Here is a 15,579-nt window from a genome sequence, read left to right on the forward strand (position 1 = left end):
CTCCCATACGAACTACTTGCCTTGGTTCCTATTGCCATGTAACTCCACGATCCTTCGCACAATTCCCCCTATCGTCTTGGTTGTTTGATGCCTCAGCTTGCTCGCGTCCCCATATAAAGACTTTGTCTTCCCATACAGACTGTTCTTGCTTTGGCTCTTGCATGCAAGTGATGTCCGCTTTGGGCACATCTCCCCCATAGGATCCTTCTCCTATCAACTTTGATTTTCATCTACTTGGACTCCCTTATCCTTCTAGCGAAGGCTTAGAATTATCCCTCAATCCTTTGATCTCTCCACACGGATGGTTAGGTTTCTCCACACTTATACTCATCAAAGATGACAAATCAAACTCAGAAACACTAGAATTGTGTTTGAAATATACCTCCATTTCTGTTGCATTTACTCTACACGAAGTCTGACACTTCATGCATCGATCACTCCTTTCTGAAGTTCGTGCTCCCTTGTTATCCTGGATCTTCTTCCTTGAAGTTCGTTTCCTCCTGTTGCGTTGACACTTTTTACTCGAAGTCTTTCGTTCCTTTCCCACATTGCTCGTTGGTGGTTCCATGATTGCCTTGTCCCTCCTTTTCTTAACTCCCTTCGACCCTTCTCCATTATGGTCTTTGAAGCCCTATTCTTCTCCGCTTGAACATGCTCGGCGAGATCTTCAACCTCATTGGACATGGATATCCATTTATGCACTTGGCTACCAATCGCCTTGGCAAAAACAAACCTTATCGCACCAAGTCTTGCAGGCTCATCATCCTCGGCCCGGTTCTTTCCCTATATTACTTGGTTCGATTTGGACACTAACGCACCTTGTGAGGCCCCTTACACCGGTAACACTTTAACTACTCCATTTTTACCCTCGGCTTGACGGCTTCACTAGCTATCTCACCAATTTTCCCATTGTGCTTGATTGCTTTGACATCTACAGTCTCATCACGTTTCGATCCTGGGTTAACTACTTTAACACCTGTAGTCGTACCACATCTTGCTGCTCCCTCTCCAGACTCGTCTATCCCTTTGACAATGACAGCTAGTCGATTCTTGGGACATCCCCTTATCACATGGGGACCATCACAGAAGTAACACTTGATCTCCTTTTTTCTCGCCTTCTTCTCCACCACTAACTCAGCCTTGCCATTCCCCCTTGATGGCTTCCCTTGGCTACAAACAGTCGATGACCCACCTTGGCCATTCAAACAACTTTCTCCACCATATTTCTATTGCACCTTTCCTTGGTCTCCCTTACCATTGCCATATTCCCTCGACGTGGGCCTGGATGACTCTATGTTGGTTTTCTTGCCCCCCGCAAGCTCTACATCTATGGCCTCTGAAAGTCTCTGGGCATCAACTTGTTCCACTACGAGCTTCGCGCATGGTCTAAGTCCTTCCAATAAGGTCTTGAGCACACCCCATTTACTCATTGCACCCATACACATGAGTAGCTCACCCTTGAGATCATCCACCTCATTTCTCAAAGCCATCATCTCGACTTCATGGGCATTACTTCCTTGAACCATCTCTAACTCATTGAGAACTTGGTGCGTCTCGTCCTTGAACCTGTCCTCCATGGACTTCAATTTATCAAGGTGAGACTCCACAACACCCTAGGTCTCTTTGGCCTCTTCCTCGTCTTTTTCAAGTCTTATAACCCTTTTCTCCAACCAAGTTAATATTTCTAACCTGTTATCCAGCAACTCCATCACGTACTCAGAAGTTTTTTCACTGAACTCATCGAGTAGCTTATGTACCTCTTTCTCGGTCCGACTATCTAAATCCTCTAACCTAGTAACATTTTTCTGTACTAAAGCTATTGACTCCCTTAAAGTTCTAACTCTTGGTTTTGCCATCTCGAACTTCTTTACCACGAACTAGCTCAATCACCCCTGACTAGCTCAAGCGCAAATCCTTGCCAACTTAACTACCAAAGTAAATTGACAATACGGTAAGTAAATCAAACTTACCTAGTTTACCACTTCCACCAAACACGTATGAAACAATCGTTGTCTTCCCACAATGACTCACTCTGATACCACTTGTCACGCCCTCAGAACCTTTAAGCCCAAATTGTCGCAATATCAGAGTTAAGGTCTAATGGGAGGAGCAGTCTTAGATGCTTCTCGATATTTATGGGTATTCTCTGCGACTAAGTAAGCCATACCCAAGCCTAGTGAGCATGCAAATTCACCAAGGTTGGAACCAAGCCCTCAAGGCTTCTAGGATGTGGAAGCTTTAACACCAACATGGTTGGACTACGGTGTGAAAGTACAAACACAAGCGTGGCTACTCCTAGCCACCAAGAGAAGAAACAACACAAAGAGACTTAAGAACAAAACACACAAGAGATAGAGTAAATGCCTAAGAACTTTATTACTCTCTCAAAAGAATGAATGGAATGAGATGTTACAAATGAGGAGGGGAGGCTCTCTATTTATACTTGAGCTCCATCTAAATCAATGGCCTAGATCTATTTACATCAACGACTAAGATGATCCTAATTAGTTTCAAATCTTTGTATCTAAGGAAACTACATCAATCAAATCCCCTATTTAAGGGAAAACACCCAAACCACCATTTCATCACATCAATTAGCATGATTCTTTCCTTGGATGGTTGATCACACTTGATATGGTAAGATTACACCACAGTCTCTTATGATCTGTTGTCTCTTTTCATATCCGCGCTTCCTATATGGACACAATCCGATAAGGTGCCACTTTTCTTTTTTTGCACAGCCAATGTGAACGGACTCCACAACATTCTTCAAGTGATGGGCCAAGTCTGGTGGTCTTGTCAAGCCCGATACTCTATCTTGAACCTCTTGGTCGGATACTTGCACCAATGTCTCGAGCCCAACTCCGCAGCCCATGACATTATACACTAACTTTGACTTACATTTGTCTTTTCTTTTCTTTTTTTAATATGGTATTGACATCTTGTATAAATTATATTTGAAAATAATAAATGAACAGAAGTCTTAGACAATAATTTTAAGGGTTGTTCTAACAAGAGTTTAGAAATTTAATATGATGATTAATTAACATTAAATGTGGAGTGTATCCATTAATTTGTTAGATAAATATTCCTCCAAAGAATATATTTAGGTATACTCACCGGCATAATTGAAAAGATTAAGGACAAATGGATATATTGAAGAATGGAAATAAAAGAAATCAACTTGTCGACCCATATACATATATAGTTTTGGTGATGTTGGTTGAGTTGATCAATTTTTTAATTATTTTCCTATATAATTTTAGTTTTACATATCAAGTTATTAATTATCACGTGTATTATTTTTTATTATTTGTAATAACTATTCTTATTTTATCCGTTTGTAAGTGATTTTTTTGAGGTTAAAAAAAAACTTTACGAGTAAGGGAGAGAATTTAAAATATGTAAATTTAATTTGTTACTTCTAAAATATAATTTGAATTCTTAAGTTCTATTTGTAATAAACTCACTAACAATATCTCATTAATGAATAAAATAAATTATTCTAATATATCAAAATTTGTTATAAAATCCGTTCCTTAATAGTTAACCTAACAATTTATTAAATTCATCCTTACATCACATCCATATAACACACATTCTATATAGGGATTATATTTTCTATAATTCTCTTTCGTATAATTTCAAAGGTTAAAATATACTTAATATGGAGTCGATGTTAAAATCCAATGATAAACACATTTAACATAAATATAAATGAATCAAAGACGTATCGTTCGTGTTTAATTCATTTAATAAACATTAATATAAAACCAATAATAACTAAACAATTAATCAACTACCCATCTTCAAACATCACAGCTTATACCTTTCCCACCATTAACAATGACCTTTCAAGCTTACCTCAAAACAACAAAATAAACTTTATTAATTAATAAGGATAAAGTTCAAAATGTCCACTAAACTATCCTAAAATGAACATTTAACTTTCAAAAATTATAAAATAGATATTAAACTTTGAATTTTTTTAAAACAGCCACTGCCCTGTTAATTGTCATTAGTTGTTAATTTTAGTTCTTAATTTTCTTATTTTTTTCCGATCTCTCATTCGTTTTAAATTCATTTTTTGACAAAACTTGAACTGCGCATTCTTTAATCCTTTGGAATACGTATGCAACTTCAACTCTTTTTTTTTATTTACAAATTTAAAATATATAACCAAAATTTCCATGGATTTCTCTTTATAACCCCAATTGATATCCTTCTTTCTTTCTTTCTTTTTTGCATATATCATTTTACAATGTTCATGCTTACTAAACAAAATTTCAACGTGCAATATTTATAAGTATTGGAAAGATCAACTATACATTTTAGGCGTCTTCAGAAACTTTAAATGCAAAACAAAATAATAGTATAGTTTGGGGGTATCCCCCCCCCCTTAGCCCTATTTATACACTAACTTTTCTATAAAGACTGAGAAACAAATTCAAGTAACTCCCGTAAAATCAAGTAAAATTGTAGGGTACAACTACAAAAAGCCATTGTTTAGTAAAAATTTAACTAAAATTCTAGAAATAAATGCTATTTATTGAGATTCTAAAGATATGAAATACTAAAAGGTTTCTTCGCCAGCTTTAATTGTCAAATACATTAAAAAAAAAAATTGAATCGTCGTAATAAAAAAAACAAAACAGAAAATAAATTTCATTCAAATTACCCTTCAGTATGAATGAGAAGTTTCGAGTTGGGATTCATTCAGATTCTTCTCGTTTGAAAACTATTTTTTATTTGTGTTCCATGTAATTAAAAGTTTAATGTTTATTTTATAACTTTTAAAAGTTAACTGATCAAATTATTATTGTAGAATAGGTTAGTGACCGATTTTGAACTTTACCCAAGAAATAAACACATGCGTTTACCACATGTGCTTTAAAAATCTTTCTGCCCTCTTCTTCTTCTAGCCTCGGAGAAATTTGCAGAGTAGCAGCCACTTTCTTTTCCTTTTCCTTTGGACTTCCTCAAAACAAGATTTTTCTCCTTTTTTTTTTCCAAGTCAGAATTCTGAATTTTATTGTCTTTGGGATTCATTGATCGTGTAATGAGAAACTTGAATCAGATCCATGGAATCATCCCAAAATAATCCTTTTTTCCCCACCAAAATAACCCATAATTCCCACAAGTCCACCCAGATCCATCTTCATACAATAGCAATTTCGTTCATTTATTCAAAACCAGCTCTTTCTTCCTCAAAATAAAGATACCCAGATCTTCAAACCCCAAAAAGAACCATGAAAAACACATCGAAATTGTTCACGATCGGGCTAGTAGCATCATGGTACTCGTCCAACATTAGTGTCTTGCTGTTGAACAAGTATTTACTAAGCAATTATGGTTTCAAATACCCAATCTTCTTAACCATGTGTCACATGACAGCTTGTTCCTTGCTAAGCTACATCGCAATTGCTTGGATGAAGATGGTTCCAATGCAGACCATTCGATCCAGGGTTCAGTTTCTCAAGATCTCGGCTTTGAGTTTGGTCTTTTGTATATCAGTTGTGTTCGGCAATATTTCTCTGAGGTTTCTGCCGGTTAGTTTTAATCAGGCCGTCGGCGCTACGACGCCGTTTTTTACTGCGATCTTCGCCTACTTGATGACATTGAAGAGGGAGGCTTGGCTTACTTATCTTACCCTTGTCCCTGTTGTTGCCGGGGTTATCATTGCTAGTGGGGTATGCATTTTGTTTACTTTCTTTTGGTTAATGAAAATTTTAGCTGCTTTTAAGGAACTGCATTTTGTTCTGCTTCGGTTTGTTGAATTTTATGTCTGTTTATCTGCTAATTTTGTCACTTCTATATTTTTTTATATTTATCCTTTTTTTTAGGGGATTTTATTGGAATGTGGAAATTTATTTACTTTATTTCGTTCAAACTTGTGTTGATTTTCTAATTTGTGTTGAGCTTTATATTTTTTTATTAGATAATGGAAATGTTAGAATTCAATCCTGTTAGTTTTGGCACGGCTTTAACGGACAACAGAGAGGGAAATGATGGGGGAATATGATGCCATTCCTCCTTGATATTATGGCCAATGTGATTATTTTGATGTGAGATGAGAGGTTTAAAGTATTTGTCTAGTGGTAAAGTAGTGGATTTAAGTCTCATTTAGATTACAATTTACATTGGCGACCTGTAGCATAAAGAATCCATTAATAGCTAGGATTGCAGTACTTTGAAGTTAGAATTATGAAGTATTTGCTTTAAGCTCTATTTAGTTTCCGAAGCAAGGACTGTGAGCCTTAAATTACATATCTTGCTCTTTGGAACTTACTGATTTTGCAGTTGTTTTTAGCTTAGTTTGGAGATTTTTCAATATAATGACCTCAACTTGTGGACAATCAATGATTAAATCATTAACTTATTGGTTATGATTCATCAAACTTTATCTTTCCTCCTTATGCTTGCATTTCTCATATTGTATGTTGTGATTGTGGCATTTAGAAGCTATATTCTGGAATTTTGCTTCTTTATTCGATCCAGAGACCCTTGAATTTCTTCTTTTTTCTCTTTATAACTTTTAAACTGTGTTCTGCATTATTCACAATATTATAGTTCATTTGCTTAATCTGACTTTGATTGTTAGTTTCCATTTTTCTTATTTGAGCATAGGGTGAACCTAGTTTCCATCTATTCGGTTTTATCATGTGCATTTCGGCTACAGCTGCAAGAGCTCTCAAGTCAGTTTTACAAGGAATTTTGCTTTCTTCTGAAGGGTGAGGAATGTTTTATATGCCTATGCTTCTGCTTGGTGGTTGATGGCATGATTTTCATATTCTTGTTAACTTTATTTTAGGGAGAAGCTGAATTCCATGAACCTCCTTCTCTACATGGCGCCAATAGCTGTTGTATTTCTACTTCCTGCAACGCTCGTTATGGAAGAAGATGTGGTCGGTATTACCCTTGCCCTTGCTAGAGACGACACCAAGATCATTTGGTATCTAATATTCAACTCAGCACTAGCATATTTTGTGAATTTGACCAACTTTTTGGTCACGAAACACACCAGCGCCCTGACTTTACAGGTGTGATATCTGTGATACTTGTTCAATCCTCCTCTCCAACTTTCCCTCCCTCCCCATTTTAATGGCTATTAGGAAATTGCTTCGTTTATAGTGCATCTTCTTAAATTGTGGTATGAAGGTGATGTCGCATTAGTATACTTAATAAGAAAGAGCAAATAAGAAAATTCTTAGCACGGGATCTTAATCTTTTTGAATCACTGGGATGTTTTTGTCATGCAGGTTCTAGGAAACGCAAAAGGAGCAGTGGCTGTGGTGGTTTTGATTTTAATTTTTAGAAACCGAGTCTCTGTTACTGGAATGCTTGGTTATGCACTCACGGTCTTTGGGGTTATACTCTACAGCGAAGCCAAGAAACGAAGCAAATGAGGCATCCTAGATACACGATATGAGTGTGATCATTGTATATTTTGTTTCCTTTATCATGAGGACTGCAACAATGTTCAAAGAGGCAGGTACGTCCGGGGCTGTATTGCAGCATATGATGCCATGGATTCAATACTTTCTTTACCCTTGAAGCTTGGGAAACCGCATTTTCTTTTGAACTAGCAACATCTGCATGATATGGTCAAAAATTAGAAACTCCAATAAGTGACTGATTCGTCTCTATCACTCCCAGCTTGGGGCTGTAGAGGAATATTGTTTTTATGTTTTTTATTCTTTCAGGGCAAAAGAAAGAAAAAAGGTTGTAAAATTTGTATTACTACACAGTCGATCTGTTGTTACAATTTGCGGTGTTGATTGATTAATGGAAAAGGAATCTCATGATTTTTACCATTTTTACCATTTTATCGTTTGGAAAAAAATATATATAATATTCATTAGGACCGTTCTATCTATGATAGTAAACTTGATCTTGGTCCTGCTTGGCACCTTAAAATCTTGGATGTCCTATACCAAATATGTACCGCTTTATATCCCACACCGTATACACAGTTATATAAGATTATATCACGCACCGATGTTTTATCATGTCGGATGAAAAGTTGAACAAGTATGCTTTAAAGGAATGAAAAAGATTCACATAGCTACATATAATAGCGTTGCATTGCAACCTGCAAGGGTCATTTTACAACGTTCGGGAATGCATATCCCTATCCCACAGATAAATCAAATACCATAACATATACACATATGAATGTTAAGTCGTTAACATAAATCAGAGGATCCAGAGCAGAAAACACTGGCAAGCACAAGGAAGCAAATGCATAAAGAGTGACTGAATTCAAGCTTCTGGAACGGAGGCAGCCGCCCGCTTAATCGATGCGGACTTGATAAGATGATTGTAACTTCCTTTCTCTTTGAAAAGCTGGGAGAAGTGATGCTTGCAATACAAAATACCCTCCAGTGCTGCATAATTTGATGGGCTTATAGGGCAGCCACCATGAGAGCACTTGAAACATGACTTGTGGTAAGACTGTCCTACCATTACCTGTCAAAAAATTTGGCAAAAAATAAACCTCGTTTTGCTAGCTTAAGCATTCCAATGAAGCCATAAGCAATTACAGGTGCAAAATCATGCAGTAATTAAGGCACCAATTGTAAGAAATCTCAAACGTTTTTGACATCTTGAAACCATATTTCAATTCAGACGATGCTCTCTAGAATTGACAAACACCCTAAACTGATCAAAAGGCTCTGAAGCTCTACATTTGACAGATTAATCAAAGAAACAAAGAGTAACTTGTAATGCGATGGCATGGCTCATCTTAGTAATGCGATGGCATGGCTCATCTTAGGAGAGCAACTGGTTATTTGAATGAAACTTGCAGAACGCTAAATGTACTTAAATCCCACTTTTGTGAAGAGGTGAGCCTTTTACATGAATATATACTGATAAGTTGGGACCACATGTTCGAAAACAAGAGATAGACAGCCAAAAATAGAAGTGTTGTGATTGCAGGAAAAAATAGTATGAGATTCTACCTTCTCTAGTGGATAAGCAGTTTTGCCGCAAGCATGGCATTTTTCTCGTGTCCCTGAAAACATGCTGGCAGCTTTGCTGGTGATCTTGTCTGAAATCAATTCAAGCTACTTCGAATTATGGAGGATATCAATTATTAAGCTCCTTATCAGTCACCATATAATCATTCTTTTTCCCATTTAATCAGACATTAAACACATGCAGTCTTGAAGGGGAGATTTACCAGCTCAGGAGTTAACTTTTCAGCCGATTTTGCAGCTGCTTACTATTAGGGGTATATACGGTGTACGTATACGTATGCATGCATGTAGTTAGCTGAGTCACCAACGGTTAGTAGGTTGTTAGCTGTTAGTTAGACTGTTAGAGTCTGTTAGCTTGTACACGTTAGTTGTAACTGCTTGGTAAGCAGCGTATAAAGGGCTTGTAAATGTATAGCCTGGATATCCATCTTGATCAATGAATATACTTGTATTCAACTAAATAACAGTATCTCATTATGGTATCAATCGCTGGCGGTTCTGGGTGATCTTGAGGAGTTTTTCTCTCCACTGCTCGCGACGCTCTTTGTGCCTCGTTCATGCTATGGATCTTCAACTTGGTTGTGCAAAGAATTTCTCGAACAAGAAGGTCAACATCGTTCTTGATGAGACCAATTTCTTGCTATGGAAGCAGCTGGTTCTGTTAACAATCAGAAGCCACCGCCTTGAACGACTCTTAACTGGAGTTTTGCTGCCTCCACCAGAAACTGTACTTGATGAGGATGGTAAGGAACGCGTTAATGAAAGCTATGAAGAGTTTGTTGCACAGGACAGTGTTGTTGCCTCTTGGATGCTATCGACCATCAGCCCCCATCTTCTTCCTCAGTTCGTGGGAGCAGAAACTGCTGCAGCAGTTTGGCGAACAGTTTTGCAGTTCTTTGCAAACAGGTCCACAACAGCATTAATGAACCTCCATTACAAACTTCACTCGTTGAAGAAAGGTGGTGACAGCATGCGCACGTACCTTACACGGGTGAAAGAGGTGTGTGATGTACTTGCTTCTTGTGGGAGTGCTATCTCTCACGTAGAGCACATTGTTACAATCTTGAAAGGTTTGCCACGCGAATACCAGCCATTCATGGCTATTATAACGACTACGAAAGAAACGTTGTCACTAGATAGCATTTACACAATGCTAATGGATGCCGAATCTCAATTGGCGGGGTTTGATGAGCAAGTTGATTTACTACCTGTCAGTGCGAATCTAGCTCAGGGAAGTATAGGTCGTGGGTCCTTCAATTCTTCTAGTCATCAAGATTACAGGCCAAATAGCTCTGCTAATGGACCTGGTGTGAGAAACCAAGGCAGGGGGCGTGGGCGAACCAGGTTACAGTGCCAACTCTGTGGCAAACTTGGCCACTTAGTCGATCGATGCTGGCATCGATATGATGAGAGTTTACCCGTGTAACAACTGACAGTTATGGCTCAGCAAAATAAGGCTCAGGGAACGCACGTTTTGCCTCTGGGAAAGGTAATCCAAATTGTGAATGTTGTTCTAAAGGATGTTTGGGTGCACCCTCTTCTAGCATGCAACCACAGGCCAATGTTGTAACTGCTGCTGCTGATCGATGGGTAGTGGATTCGGGGCCACACACCATGTTACCCCTAATGCATCCAATATGGTTAACCAAATTGACTTCCTTGGACCAGGCAAGCTTACTGTAGGTAATGGAGTAGCTCTTGATATTGATAAGGTTGGCAAAGCTTTTATGCCTTCTACTTCTCTTGTGCTATTACTAAATGATTTGTTACATGTTCCTCAAATAACCAAAAACCTCCTCTCGGTCTCTAAGCTTGCTAGGGATAACGTCTTCCTTGAATTTCATGCCAAGAAATGCTATGTGCGTGATAAAGCAACTAGACAAGTCTTCTTGAGTGGTGAAGAAGTAGATGGCCTATACTCCTTTGAGAAAACTTATGCAGCAGTAAAAGATGTTAATGTAGCTTCAAAGTCCTTGCAAGATGATGAGTTATGGCATAGGCGATTAGGTCACCCCTCCTTTGACACCTTGAATAAAATAGCAAATCTAGTTGATGTAAAGCTTTCCTTTGATGTAAACAAAGTGTGCGCTGCCTGTCATGTAGGCAAGAGTCACAAACAACCGTTTATTCAATCTAATATTGAATACAGCTCTCCATTTCAACTTGTTCACACTGATTTATGGGGGCCTCCCCATGTTGCTTCAAATGGGTTTCGATATTATATATCTTTTGTTGATGCCTACACTCGTGATACATGGCTTTACTTGCTTCGCACAAAGTCCCAAGCTATTGTCGCCTTTCAACTGTTTCAGCAAATGGTGCATACACAATTTGGAATGACCATCAAGGCAGTCCAAAGTGACTGGGGTGGGGAATTTTGACCCTTTGCTAACATCCTGGCCAAGGCTAGTATTGCTCATAGGTTAACCTGCCCACATACATCTAAGCAAAACGGTAAGGTTGAAAGAAGGCATCGCCATCTAGTTGAATTGGCATTGGTTCTACTGTCTCAAGCTTCGATGCCCATAACATTATGGTCTTATGCCATTGTCACTGCAGTTGGCCTCATCAACAAACTTCCAACAAAGTGTTACAAGGAATTTCTCCCTTTGAAAAGTTGTATGGCAAGCAATCAGATTGAAAATCGCTTAAAGTCTTTGGATGCCTTTGTTTTCCCCACCTTCGACCATTCAGAGGCACAAATTGGACTTTCAGTCTCAGCCCTGCACATATTTGGGTGTCAGCCCACAACACAAAGACTTTCAATGATTAGCTTGGGATGAGCGAGTTTTTATGTCGAGGCACGTGTTGTTCAATGAGTGGCAATTTCCTTTTAAAGAAAGATGTAATGGCTTAGGTTCTTCTGGCCAACACGTATGTTATCCTCAGGAACTCGAAATTGTATCGAATGTCAAATAGCTGGTGAACATGCAAGGTGACAGTAATCAAAGCCTGCATGAACCGTCAATGGGTGAATCTCAAACATATGAGGAAAGCAGCAATATGCATGGAGTACTTGACTCACATGTGCAAAACAGCCTTGACCAACAGATTAGTAGTAGTGATCATAGTGATCCGTATTCGAGTCAACCTGATCAGCCCTCGGAACAGCTAAACAGTGAGGAAGAGCATGCTGCTGAGGCAGACACTACTATAAACTTGGAAGCTCATGATAACACTAGCGGCTGTGGGCAAAAAGCTGTACAAGAACTTAGAGAACACACAGCACCACGACAGGTACTAAACGCCCATCCCATGCTAACAAGGAGTAAATGCGGAATCTTTAAACCAAAAGCATTCTCTAGCCATTTTGATGATGTTGTTCCCACAAGTGTCTAGGAGCCAATGGAATCTTCAGAATGGAAGAGTGTTGTTCAAGCAGAAGTTGATGCTTTGCAAAGGAATGAGACATGGTCTCTAGTTAAACTGCCACCTGGAAGAACGACAGTCGGCTACAAATGACTTTTTAAGGTAAAATGCAACCCTGATGGCTCCATTCATCGATACAAGGCCCGATTAGTGGCCAAGGGTTTCACTCAAGTACCTGGACATGATTTTTGTGACACTTTCAATCCAGTAGTTAGATTCTCTAGAGTTAATGTTATCCTTACCTTGGCAGTCTCTAATGCATGGGAGTTAAGACATGTAGACATAAATAATGCCTTCCTTAATGGCAATCTTAAAGAGGACGTCTTCATGCAACAGCCACCAGGTTTTGAGCAATTATCTAAGGATGGTTCTCCCTTGGTGTGCAAATTACAGAAGGCATTGTATGGGTTAAAACAAGCACCTCGGAATTGGCACTCCAAACTGAAGGAAGCCTTGCAGGAAATAGGCTTCCAAGTTTCACGAGCAGATCCATCCTTGTTCCTTAAAGACAGTGGCAGTGGTCGAGTGTATCTATTGGTGTATGTGGATGACATATTGATCACAGGAGGGTCCTCGCACGGGATTAAAGCGGTTGTTGACATGCTACAAGGGAAGTTTTCTCTTAAGGATTTGGGAGCGTTGAGTTACTTCCTAGGGATTGAAGTGTTAAGGAGTAACAAGTCACTTGTACTTAGCTAAAAGAAGTTTGCCTTAGAATTGCTAGAAAAGGCTGGTATGAAAACAGTTGTTACGTGTTCTACACCCATGACCTTGGCGTGCAAATTGTGGAGCATTGTTGGTTCACTGCTTTATCTTTGCCACACTCGACCTGACTTGTCGTTAAGTGTAGGCAAAGTTGCTCAATTCATGCATGCACCCCCGAGTGACGCATCTTGTTGCAGTGAAAAGAATCCTTAGGTATCTAGCAGGTACTGTAAACTATGGATTGTTGTTCTCATCAATTGACAACAAAACATCAGTCTCAGCCTTTGCAGATGCAGACTGGGGTGCCAACTTGGATGATCCAAGGTCAGTATCAGGCTATGGAGTGTTCATGGGCAAGTGCCTTGTTGCGTGGAGTTCTAAGAAGCAACGATCGATGTCGAGATCAACTATGGAAGCTGAATACAAAAGTGTTGTTGATGCTGCAGCTGAAGTTACATGGATCAGCACCTTGTTAGCTGATCTTGGTGTTCAGCAGCAAGGGAAATCGGTGATTTGGTGTGACAACACGAGTGCAGTGGCCATGAGTGCTAATCCAATTTATCACGCACAATCGAAGCATGTTGAATTGGATGTGCACTTTGTAAGGGAAAAGGTGGTTGCTGGGCATATTTGTGTTAACCATGTGCTTGTTGCACACCAAGTGGCAGACGGCCTCACTAAACCGTTGTCAAAAGAAGCATTTGAGGAATTTCGAGACAAAGTGTGTGTTGTGCTGCGATGGAGGAAGGAAGGTGAAGATGCAGGGGGAATATTAGGGGCATATACAGTGTACGTATATGTATGCATGCATGTAGTTAGTTGAGTCAGCAAAGGTTAGTAGGTTGTTAGCTCTTAGTTAGATTGTTAGAGTCTGTTAGCTTGTACACGTTAGTTGTAACTGCTTGGTAAGCAGTGTATAAAGAGCTTGTAAATGTATAGCCTGGATATCCATCTTGATCAATGAATATACTTGTATTCGACTAATTAACAGTATCTCATTACTTACAATAAAATTAACCACAGTTTTAAATCAACAAAACCAAAACTGTAAATAAAACAAGGCTTCTATCCACCAAAAGAAAATAACTAACGTGACTGAAAATTCTTGTTAAAGTTTCCCGTTTCCTTGAAGTGTTGCTCAAAATGAAGCTTGCAATAAAGGACACCTTCCATTGAGGAGTAATTTCCCAACTGAAAGTATGTTAAGAGACAGCAACTAGGTTAGGACTAGAAACTTCATTACACAAACCGATAAAGTTGGCCAACAGAATCTATCGTGCGAACCTACATTACTTGGACTTAGGTATGAGTTTTACTTGGACTTAGGTATGAGTTTTACATATACAACTATGCATCTAACATGAGTATGTCCGATTTTATCCAAGTATTCTCCATGTCCTAAAATGAAGTGTTGGAGCAACATCATCATAGACAACTTTGGTTTAGAGAGCATAAAACAATATCAACTCTCCCTAAATAAAACGAGTGTTCAATAGAGGAGAATCATCCTTACATACATCGGTTGATCACCCATCCTAACTAATAGTAACCAACTTAACCAGCAAACAAAATAAAAAGCTTAGTAGCTTTAGCAAGAATGCAGTGCTAAATGGCAATAGCTAAATCATATCTCATTAGCTTTAAGCCTAATCAATATTCAAAACAAGCAATGCCAAATATATTTGTCATTATATTGACCCATTGAGCGAAAATGATCGAAAAGCGATTAAAAAAACACATTACATTCAGTGTCCCTTTGCAATGGGTGCAGTTGAAGCAAGACTTATTACGGTAAGGAACCCCATCAGCTGACAAAAGATCCACATGATAAACAGTCTTCCCACAAGCCTAGCCTTTCTGCTGGGTGCCAATAAAAGACATGGCTCCAGTACGCTTCAAAGATGTTTTTCTTTCAGCTTTAATTCAATTTGCTCTCTTATATTTGTCTACATCAACAGCTCATATACGTTAAAACCAAACAGACTTCAGAATTAGATAATGTCAAATTCAACAAAATCAGCCATAAAGTTCATAGCTTTGAATCAGATTATTCAATCATTAATTATGGGCTAAAGAAAAAGTAAACGACAACCCATAGATCAAGTAAAAGCAAAGCATAAATCCAAAAACAATTCCTTCTCGAAGCATCCTAAAAACCTCTGATCTGGGACTTGAGAATAAATCATAAAGAAAACGAAAATCCCACTCAAAACCCAGTTAGCTACTTAGCTGATCTAAGTCTGAAATCATATTAAGAAACAAAAAAATAAATAGTTAAAATAGCAAACAAAAATGGGTTAAAATCTGAAACTTGAAAAGGGAATAAAAAAAATTGAAACTTGAAAAGGGAATAAAAAAATGTACCTTCGACAGATCTATGAAATAAGAAGAAACAGAAACAAAAGAGAAAGGGAAAGGGAAAAAAGACAATCAGAGCTAAAAAGAGTGAAAAATGGATTACTTACCTAGTATTGTGTTTCAACTGACTCAACTATCTGACAACGTCGACAATTGTTTGTTGCCA

The 15,579-nt window shown here is 38.4% G+C and overlaps 1 protein-coding gene and 1 pseudogene across 1 annotated transcript; one reads left to right on the forward strand and one right to left on the reverse strand.

Annotated features, from left to right (window-relative positions):
- Positions 1-4,933: 4,933 nt before the first annotated feature.
- LOC120157844 (probable sugar phosphate/phosphate translocator At3g11320) lies at positions 4,934-7,818 on the forward strand. Its single transcript, XM_039168848.1, has 4 exons — positions 4,934-5,690; positions 6,628-6,731; positions 6,812-7,040; positions 7,260-7,818. The coding sequence occupies exons 1-4, from the start codon at positions 5,250-5,252 to the stop codon at positions 7,404-7,406; spliced, it is 921 nt and encodes a 306-aa protein (XP_039024779.1). The 5' UTR covers positions 4,934-5,249; the 3' UTR covers positions 7,407-7,818.
- Positions 7,819-8,083: 265 nt separating this feature from the next.
- LOC120157772 lies at positions 8,084-15,246 on the reverse strand (annotated as a pseudogene).
- Between the last annotated feature and the right edge of the window lie 333 nt (positions 15,247-15,579).

This window comes from Hibiscus syriacus, unplaced genomic scaffold, assembly GCF_006381635.1.
Source record: "Hibiscus syriacus cultivar Baekdansim isolate YM2019G1 unplaced genomic scaffold, ASM638163v2 tig00111276_pilon, whole genome shotgun sequence".
NCBI classification, from domain to species: domain Eukaryota; kingdom Viridiplantae; phylum Streptophyta; class Magnoliopsida; order Malvales; family Malvaceae; genus Hibiscus; species Hibiscus syriacus.

Bases quoted from the DNA above. Each gene is read 5' to 3' on its own strand.
- LOC120157844 (XM_039168848.1), top strand. From the start codon at position 5,250: ATGAAAAACACATCGAAATTGTTCACGATCGGGCTAGTAGCATCATGG. The intron at 6,732-6,811 runs GTGAGGAATGTT...ACTTTATTTTAG, and splicing joins ATTTTGCTTTCTTCTGAAGG to GGAGAAGCTGAATTCCATGA. The intron at 7,041-7,259 runs GTGTGATATCTG...TTTGTCATGCAG, and splicing joins CCAGCGCCCTGACTTTACAG to GTTCTAGGAAACGCAAAAGG.